The following is a 10,768-nucleotide window of genomic DNA, read 5'->3' as shown; positions in this document are numbered from 1 at the left end:
TATGTCCCATTAAGTTAATGTTCTGATGTCTCTATGGGGTTGCCCATGTTTTTAAGGTTAAAACCACAGTTTGAATGCATTAAGTCATGTTAATTGTTTGAGAATGGCTCCGGCTTCATCGTTTGCCACTCTTCATGTAGGCGGGGATGGCTCCTCTGGCCGTCAGGCCCTCGAAGCGCTTGTAGGTGTAGTTGATGAAGACCCAGTCCTTGTTCTTGTAGTCTGACTCTGGGTGATGGTTGCTGGCCACCGCCGGACCTCAACAGAGCAGCAGAACAGCGTTCAAACACAAGCGTCACGACTCAATTCAACACATACACTGCCCTTCATGTGGGATCCGTCGTTTTTTAAGAATTTATAGAAATTAATACTTCTATTCAGCAAGGATGTGTTAAACGGATTAAAAGAAGTGATAGTAAAGACTTATATTGTTAGAAAAGATTTATATTTTGAATAAATGACGTGCTTTTTAACTTTTCACTCATCAAAGAATGCTGAAAAAAGGATCACAAAAAATATATTAACATTGATAATAAATAAGCATATTGATAATACATCAGAATGATTTCTGAGGGATCATGTGACGCTGAAGACTGGAGTACTGATGCTGAAAATACAGCTTTGCATCACAGAAATAAATTATATTTTAACACATATTCACATTTGTAATAATATTTCTGTCTTTTCTCTATTTTTGATCAAATAAATGCAGCCTTGATGAGCGAAAGAGACGTCTTTAAAAATCTTGCTGATCCCAAACTTTTGAGCGGCAGTGTGTGTTTATATATGCATAAATATCAGGAACAATACATCAACTTCTCAAGGAAATGAAATCTCTCTCAACTATTGCTGTGAATTATTCAGGGAAAGCTCTTAGTTATGCTGATACGTAAGTAAAGTCATTTGCCCTTCTTGATGTAACTCTAAAGCATTTATTGAATTAATTTACATTGATAATGAACAATTTTTCATTCTTGATGTAATTTATTTTCAAGAATGAAATCAATTTAAAAGTTATTAACATTTGTCTGTGATGACAGATATAATTACAGTTCTGCTAAAAAAAGATGTGTTTGAAATACAAACATTAATGACTAAAAATTATGTAGTTTATTTTTTATTTAATTTATATCAATAATTATTCAAATAATTTATATCCTTGTTGAAGTAATTTATTTTGAGGCATTCATTTACTTAATTTTTAATTTTAATCAACGTTTTGTTCTTTAAATTTGAATTCAAGCATTAATTTTATTTACTATTTATATTTGAATGTAATTAGCTTGGAAGCACTGGTTTTGTAGGAATGAACAGGAAGTGAAGCTGTTACCGGTGGGCTGCAGGATGTCGGACTCGGGGAACTCGTCGAAGTTGGACGTGTCGTCGATGCTCTTGATCTCGATGGGGATCGCGGCAGGTCTCTCTCTGCGAACGAGAGGAGAATCATGGTTAGATCAGATACTCCACGCTCGATCAAACACACGCGTCACACGGTCAGACCTGATGTGATCGTAATCGACGCCCTCGAAGAAGCCGTTCCTCTTGATCTCGTCGACGCCGGCGGCTCCGATGCGATGATCGGCCTCACAGCAGAAGCGCAGGATCAGAGCCTTCGCTCGCTCCGAGATCGGCACCTCCGGAGGAAACACCAGCGTCTCCTTCCAGCTCATCACCTTCTTATAGGTCTCCTGAGGAGTTTCTGAGCAGAACGGAGGGTAGCCTACACACACACACACACACTTCAACAACACACACTCGTAGAGATCGGCCAGTGTCGCAGACATCTTAAATAGCACTCATTTATTCTAATAATTAAAATTGTATTTAATATTTTTCCTTATTGATATAATTTTTTTTAAAGCATTATTTTAATGAATTTATTTTAATAATTACAAATTATTTTTCCACCTTGATGTAATTTATTTTAAAGCATTATTTTAATGAATTTATTTTAATAATTAAATAATTTTTCCACCTTGATGTAATTTATTTTAAAGCATTATTTTAATGAATTTATTTTAATAATTAAATTATTTTTCCACCTTGATGTAATTTATTTTAAAACATTAATTTAATGAATTTTTTTAATTATTTTTTCCTTCTTCATGCAATTTATTTTTAAGAATTCATTTATTTTAGTATTTAAATTAGCATTTTTCCTTATTGATGTAATTTATTTTAAAGCATTATTTTAATGAATTTATTTTAACAATTAAATTATTTTTCCACCTTGATGTAATTTATTTTAAAACATTAATTTAATGAATTTATTTTAATAATTAAAAAATATTTTTCCAACTTCATGTAATTTATTTTGAAGCATAAAGTTAAATAATTTTTTCCTTCTTCATGCAATTTATTTTGAAGAATTCATTTATTTTAGTATTTAAATTAGCATTTTTCCTTCTTGATTCAATTCATTTTAAAGCATTAATTTAATTATTTATTTCTTCTTGATGTAACTTAATATTATTAACATTACTAACATTTCAACACAATGCACCATTTGAGAATGAAAGATGAGTATTCTTATAAAATTTTTATTTTTATAAAAAATTTTATTTAATATTTTATCATTAAAAACACCTGAATAATACAAAGTTCATGTATAAAGTATAAAGTTCAAAATACAAGATCATGTAAATTATGTTTAATTCATAATCAAATTTTTACAATAAAAAAAAAAATAATAAAAAATAATGTCTTCCTTATCAGAAAACACCACTTATTTTATGATCTAAATGCTACAGCGTCACATAGTAACTAACGCTAAGCAGCTAGCTAATGTTAGCCAGCGTTACCTAGCTAGCCTCTGCTAACTTGCAAAACTAACGATGCTCGTCTCCATTTTCCAATTGGCTGATTCCTCAGGTTAGTGAGAGTTTGAAATATGTCAGTTGTATTTCAACGTTTAAACGACGTTAAATGTTAAATAGTTGAATGAAGGCTAACAAAACACGTACGAATCAATGCTGAAATGTCAACAAAATCTGTACGAAAAGTATGACGCCGAAACAACGTCGCAATATCAACGCAGTGATCTGATTTGCTCATATTTTAAATAGTTTTCATTAAAAGCTATTCTGATGGTTTGCGATCTCATTTGCATAAATTTAGCTTCTTACCAATCAGCATCTCGTACATGATGACACCCAGACTCCACCAATCGCAGAGCTTGTTGTATCCGGTCTGCATAAAGACCTCCGGCGCGATGTAGTCTGGCGTTCCCACCGTGGAGAAGGCCTGAAAGAGGCGGAGCAACATAACGCATCACTTCCTGTGTGCTGTGAACGGGCTAATGAAGCCGTCGCTAACACTGACCAGCTGCCTCCGGTTTCTCTTCCACGTCTCGGCCTTCCTCTTGGAGTTCATGTGCTGAAACGCTACGAGAAACACGCGCAAATTACTCATTTAATACTGAATATTCACAAAACCAGGTCTAAAAGTTTCAAATAACTCGAAGTTTGACGATTTTACTCAGAGAAAGGCAACAAAATGTAACTAACGTGACTTAGCATTTTGTTAACATCTTTAAGCATGTTGCTAGCATGAATTAGCACGTTTTAACACTATGCTAGCATGAATTAGCATGTTGCAAACATGTTTCTACAATGTTTTACCACATGGCTAACATGAATTAGCATGATGCTAACATATTTCTACCATGTTTAACATGTTGCTAGGATGAATCAGCATTACCGTTATGCTAACATTTTGCTAACATGTCTCTAACATGTTTAACATGGTGCTAGCATGTTTTAGCATGACATTAACATGAATTATCATGGTTAGCATGTTTAACGTGTTGCTAACATGTTTTAACATTATGCAAACATGAATGTGCAAGCATGTATATGTCTCTAACATATTTAACACAGGCTAGCAAATTTAAAACATTAACATGATATATCATGCAGCTAGCATGTTTTACAACCATGTTTGAATTAGCATGTTGCTAACATGTTTTTTGCATGTTAATTGTGTTGTTAGCATTTTTATTACTATGCTAGCATTAATTAAAATATGTTAACATGTTTAGCATGTTGCTATCATGTTTTAAAACTGTTAACATGTTTCTTAACTGTTTTAGCACATTGTTTCCAATGTTTAACATGTCACTAGCTTGAATTAACATGTTAACACGATTTAACACTATGAATGTGCTAGCATACCTCTAGCATCTTTAACACATTAATATGAATTATGAAGTTGCTAACGTTTCTAATATGTTTAACATGTTGCTATCATGTTTTAAAACTATGCTAGCATGTTTCTAACCTCTTTTAACACATGGCTAACATGTATCTAGCATGTTTAACATGTTGCTAGCTTGAAATAACATGTTTTAACTCTAGGCTTACATGAATTAACACGTCATTAACATGTTAGCACATAGCTAACATGAATTAACATGTTGTTTGGATGTTGTAAGACAGTGTTCGCATGAGTAGCATGTTGCTAGCATGTTTCTAACCTGTCTTAGTACATACCTAACATGTTTCTAACATGTTTAATATGTTGCTAACATGAATGACCTGAATGTTGTTTGGATGTTGTAAGACAATGCTCGTAGGATTAGCATGTTGCTAAGATGTTTAAGCTCATGGCTAACATGAGTTAGCACTTTGCTAGCATGTTTCTGGCATGATTTGGCATTTTTGTGAACACATTGCTAGCATGTTTTAACATGTTATCATAGGCTGCAGTCTATAGGAATTGTTATGAAAAAGTTTTCACGCCCTGAATGGAAGTCTATGGGAGTTTGCGCTGTTCGGAAGTCCGACACGGGAATTCCGTACATCGGATCACGTTCGAAAAGAGAATTCCGGTTATCCTGAATCTTTGTTCACTCACTGAGGTTGTTTGATTGACTGTGGTTCAGGTTGCGATAAAACTCGGTCCGATGCGCCTTTTTGAGTCCCGTACACAAGCCGAAATCAGACAGCTTGACGTGACCCTAAAACACAAACACACACAGGTAATGAAACACAGCTCTCAGCCAATCAAACGCCTCACTGACAGAGAAGTGCTGTGAAAGCAGAAGAGGGCACAGGAAGTGGGTTATTGAGTTACTTCCTGTCCCTGTCAGGGTGTTTGACCTTGGAGTCCAGCAGCAGGTTATCTGGTTTGATGTCTCGGTGAATGAAGCCCAGCTGATGGATGAAGTCGATGGCCAGAACGGTCTCAGCCACGTAAAACTGCGTCTCCTCCTCGGTCAGTGTGTCCTTCTTCATCAGCAGCGTCATCATGTCTCCTGGAGAACACAAGAGATCGGTCACACCATGATATTTCACGTACTTGATCATCAAAAGCACAAGGAGTGATTTGGATTCTTGATTCACTGATTAAAAGAATCACTGATTCTTTAAAAGAATCAAATCGAATCATTCTTATGAGTCAGTCTTTCAATGAATCGCATTTGAAATGATCTGAAGAAAAGTCTAAAGCAATATGAAGTGAACCTGAAGACACATCTGAAATCTACTTGAGTACCAAATGAAGAAGTTCGTTACACAAACGCTCTCACCTCCGGGCAGGAACTCCATGAGCAAGTAAAGGTTCAGTTTGTCTTGAAAACTGTAGAACATTTTCACCACCCACAGACTGTCTGCCTGAACCAAGATGTCCCGCTCCGCCCGGATATGACCCACCTGAGACACAACAGAACATCAAAACCATAAAATAAAATGTAAGAAAAAAATTTTATGTAAGAAAATTCTATATAAATAAAATAAAACAAAATAAAATTCTTAAAAAAAATAAAAATGACAAAACAAAATGACGTAAAATAAAAATAGCATAACATTACACAATAAATATAAAAAAATAACATCAAATAAAATTATAAAATTAAACAAAAATTACAAAATAACACAATGGCGTGACAAAATGACACAAATGAGATAAAATAAAAATTACGCAAATTACATAAACTAAATACAAACATTACAAAAAATTAAAAAGAGAAAAAAATGACAAAAATAGCATAAAATTACAAAATAAAATAACATAAATTAACCAAAAAAAAACAAATGGCACAATGATATGAATAAAAAAATTAATTAAATTAAATATAATATAAAATTAAATTAAATAACCAAATTAAATAATACAATTAAACAAAAATGACAATGACATACAATGACAAAATAGACACAAAAAATAAAATAAAACAACAAAAGTACACAATTTTTCTATTATTAAAAAAATTACTAGAATAAAATAACATCAAATATCCAAATACAAAAAAAAAATTTACACAAAATAAAATAAAAAATAATAAAATCATTATTTAGCTTCATTTTATTAGTTAATATTTTGTTCTCTATCTGCATTATCATGAATTTACTGGTGGTGTGATCATGATGTGTTTTTAATGACACATTCGTTAGGCATTACCTGCTCTTTCTGCAGCATGTCGGCTTTGCGAAGGATCTTCATGGCGTAAACGTGTCCCGTGTCTTTCTTCTGGACCAGACGCACCTGCGGACAGCAGAAACACATTCATTTACTGTATAACACACACACACACACAGATTCATCAGTGTGTCATCAGCGCTCATTATCATAATCACCTCCCCAAACGCTCCTCGTCCAATCACCTTCAGCGACTCAAAGTCGTCCAGACCCAGTCTGGTTCTCTTCAGCCGCAGGAACTCGGTCTCCTTACGAGCGTGTTGGGAGCGACGCATGCGCTTCTGGAACACAACAAGTACATAATGTGAAAATATTTATATATTCATATACTTATGTGTATATAGACACATTTACTGTAACAATAACCAAGTGAGATAGTTATCTAACTAAGGTAAGTCGATATAAAGAATCGCAAAGTCCACACCACAACTATAACATTCACAACTATTTTTTCCAGCTGATGAACGATAAGAACAATGACAATTTAATATAATTATCGTTATAGTTAAGTTATCATTATCATTCACGTTACCATTATAGTAATTATTATGATTATGATTACAGTAATGAATATCGTTACCATTATAGGTATTGTTACCATTTAACTTATTGTTTGTTTACAGTTATCGTTATCATTTAGCATTAAGTTATCATTATCATTTATCATTATTCATTATAGTAATGATTATGATTATGATTACAGTTATCATTATAGCTATCGTTATCATTATAGGTATTGTTACCATTTAACTTGTTACGAGATATCGTTTGTTTACTTTTTTTTTATTTTTTTTATTTATATATGTTTTTACATTTTTATTACAGTTATCGTTATGATTAAAGTTATTGTTACTGTTATCGTTATAGTTATCGGTACAGATATTGCTATGATTAAAGTTATTGTTATAGCTACTGTTATCATTATAGTTATTGGTACAGATTTCATCATGATTACAGTTGTCATTATAATTACGGTTATCATTATAGTTATCGGTACATATGTTGTTATGATTACAGTTATCATTATAATTACCATTATCGGTACAAATATTATTATGATTACAATTTTTGTTAAAACTACTGTTGTCATAGTTATCGCTACAGGTATCATTATGATTACAGTTATTGTTATAGCTACTGTTATCATTATAGTTATTGGTACAGATTTCATCATGATTACAGTTGTCATTATAATTACGGTTATCATTATAGTTATCGGTACATATGTTGTTTTAATTACAGTTTTCATTATAGCAACTGTTGTCATTATAGTTATTGGTACAAATATTGTAATGATTACAGTTTTTGTTATAGTTACTGTTATCGGTACATATATTTCTGTGATTACAGTTATCACTGTAGCTACTATTATCATTATAGATACTGATAAATATATTGTTATGGTTACAGTTATCAGTACAGATATAGTTATGATTACATTTATCATTACAGCTACTGCTATCATTACAGATTTAACCATTTTAGTTACCATTACTGTTCTAGTTATGATTACAGTTATCGGTACAGATATAGTTATGATTACATTTATCATTACAGCTACTGCTATCATTACAGATTTAACCATTTTAGTTACCATTACTGTTCTAGTTATGATTACAGTTATCAGTACAGATATAGTTATGATTACATTTATCATTACAGCTACTGCTATCATTACAGATTTAACCATTTTAGTTACCATTACTGTTCTAGTTATGATTACAGTTATCGGTACAGATATAGTTATGATTACATTTATTGTTACAGCTACTGCTGTCATTACAGATTTAATTATTTTAGTTATCATTAATGTTCTAGTTATGATTACAGTTATCGGTACAGATATCGTTATTATTACAGTTATCATTACAGCTACTGCTGTCATTATAGTTATCATTACAGATATTATGATTTTAGTTATCATTACGGTTCTAGTTATTATTACAGTTATCATTGTAGGTAACGTTATCATTCTAGTTATGGCTATAAATATCATTATGATTACAGTTATTCTTATCACTCTAGTTATCGTTCTAAATATTGTTTCGATTGCAGTTGTAGTTATCAAGATCATTATGTATATAGTTATGATTACTGTTCTTGGTGTGAAGTGTGTGTTTGTTACCTCTTCATCCGGCAGTCCTTCCTCATCCATCACCTTCTCCAGTTTTTGCTGCCTGTCAACAGAATATTCTAGATTACAAGATGCAAATTGCAATATTTTCCATCATATCTTTGCAGCATGCAGACTACTACATTGGTCAAAATATTCTAATTTTAAACAAATAGTAGGTAGTATTCAGTGAAAATAGTGCGGCACATTAATAATCCATCATATTATGGAAGTAAACAGGTTGGAAAGTTCATTCCGTGTCAAACTCAGAATGTTATAAACACTGAGTGAATGAGCAACACAGGAAGAGAGTGTTTCACCACAGAGGAATGATGTTATGCTCCACTGACAGAGCACAACGCTTCAGATCACTGATTCAGTGCTTTGCTCCTTTAATATCATGCTTTAAGTGTGACTTGAGCATGTTTTGGGCTGCTGGGGAGAATAAAGAGCTCTTTGTGAAGCTGTAACACTCTTTATTTTTGTGTTTCTACCTCATTTCCCTCTCCTCGTGTTGTGTTATGAGGTTGCTGTAGAAGTTCTCCAGCGTGACCTTGGCCATAGTCACTCGCTCTTTGGTGTGGTTGCTCATTAATGAGCTGGAGGCGTGGCCTCGAGTTGCCATGGTTACCGGTCAGGAACCGGCTGGGATGCAGATCTTCGGGAGTTTACAAACACAACACGATTTACATGAGTCACGTTACACTGATGCAGCATACATGCAAAAATACAAAAAACAAGGTATTGCCTTACAGTCTACTCTGACAAGAGGAGCTTTTAGAGTCATTTATACTCCCAGACCGTGTTGTATTTGCAGAAAACAGCCCGTCTGAGGCACATTATGGAAAAGAACAAATGTGACCATAAAAACATTTGGCAGAAGTTATTCAGACGGTCTGTTCTGCAGAATCTGTGGTCTGAAGCGTAAATATAGAGACAGTTAAGAGGAAACTCAGACTCACTTTCAGGAACAATAGAGCTGCTATTACTAAACCAATTATTGTATAACCGACATGCTAACAATGAAAGAAAATATGAGGGGGGGGGGGGGGGTTATATATATTATGCTGTCAATCGACTAAAGAAATTAACTAATTAATCACACATTTTTCAGAAATTAATCGCAATCTCTATTAATTTAAGATTTAACCATTGACTCCAGCCATTCAATATTACAGTATAACTGAGAGCTATCAATTTTACATTTTCTAACACTTTAAAAAATAACTTCTAATATATGTTAACGTAAAACAATCTTCACATAAACCCATTATAATAAAATGTCAGCAATAAATGTGCCCTTCAGCATGAAAATATAGCCTAATTTGATAACGATATCAAACACTAAATTCTAAATTAAATAGAGCTAAAGCTTAAAACTACATAAGTTATTGATTTCCTCTTTTTAATTGTTTTGTTTGATTAACAGACATCACAGCATCTGGTTATTATGATATTTTAGCTGCTACTTTATACACACACACACATATATATATATATATATACGTGTGTATATGTATATATATATTTCTTGTATGCGCAAGCATACTTGGCAATAAAGCTCTTTCTGATTCTGATATATATACACATACTCATATATATACATATACACACATACGTAAATAAAATAAACTTCAATTACAAAATGAGTGTATAAAGTTAGAATTCAGTTTTAAAACAAAACGGTGTCTCTGTAGAATCCAAACAGCTTCTATCACATACAATATTTCGGATAAATAAAGTAAAAGATGAAGCGTGTATGTTTTATAATGATATACTTACTGAAGCTCAGAGCATGTAATTCTGGATCGAGGGACGGTGGGGGCGGGGCCACGCGCGTGACGTCAGAGGCGAGCGTTCCACCAAACTCGCTAAACTCACCTCCCGAGACGAAATAAAACACCGAAAACCTGCGGTAAAGTTCCTCAGAGCTTCTCTTTGGCTCTTAAAGGACGATGCTTCCCTCAACACGTTTTCTCTTGGCCAACAGACATGAAGCGACTCCCAAAAAAGAAAAACGGGAGAATTTTCCAAGTTTTTTTGTTTTGTTTTGTTTTTTTAGACGCGCCGAGCGAAACACGGAACAGAGAGTCGCGAGCGTGTTATTTACTTTATCCAGAAACAATGAAGCGTTATGTGAAACTTCTGCGTTTGTCAGACTGATGCGATGACGATTCCAGCAGAAAGACATGAGAAATGAAGCTCCGCCCCTAAAGAGAGAGAGAGAGAGAGATTATA

At 33.3% G+C, this 10,768-nt stretch overlaps 1 protein-coding gene across 1 annotated transcript in view; it reads right to left on the bottom strand.

The window, feature by feature from the left end:
• stk38b (serine/threonine kinase 38b) overlaps positions 1-10,739 on the bottom strand; it is a 10,958-nt gene extending 219 nt beyond the window's left edge. The window contains exons 1-13 of the mRNA XM_079424588.1: positions 10,313-10,739; positions 9,025-9,188; positions 8,543-8,594; positions 6,576-6,698; positions 6,400-6,483; positions 5,528-5,651; positions 5,100-5,254; positions 4,855-4,957; positions 3,322-3,383; positions 3,126-3,243; positions 1,501-1,720; positions 1,331-1,425; positions 1-258 (exon numbers count right to left, since the gene is read on the bottom strand). The exon at positions 1-258 is cut by the window's left edge and continues 219 nt beyond it. Coding sequence (XP_079280714.1) covers positions 116-258; positions 1,331-1,425; positions 1,501-1,720; positions 3,126-3,243; positions 3,322-3,383; positions 4,855-4,957; positions 5,100-5,254; positions 5,528-5,651; positions 6,400-6,483; positions 6,576-6,698; positions 8,543-8,594; positions 9,025-9,155 — 1,410 coding nt within the window. The 5' untranslated portion in view covers positions 9,156-9,188; positions 10,313-10,739 and the 3' untranslated portion in view covers positions 1-115. The remainder of the gene's footprint in view (positions 259-1,330; positions 1,426-1,500; positions 1,721-3,125; positions 3,244-3,321; positions 3,384-4,854; positions 4,958-5,099; positions 5,255-5,527; positions 5,652-6,399; positions 6,484-6,575; positions 6,699-8,542; positions 8,595-9,024; positions 9,189-10,312) is intronic.
• Positions 10,740-10,768: the final 29 nt, after the last annotated feature.

This window comes from Barbus barbus (assembly GCF_936440315.1).
Source record: "Barbus barbus genome assembly, chromosome: 9".
Taxonomy (NCBI): Eukaryota; Metazoa; Chordata; class Actinopteri; order Cypriniformes; family Cyprinidae; genus Barbus; species Barbus barbus.
This window is presented reverse-complemented; position numbering and strand designations above follow the sequence as displayed.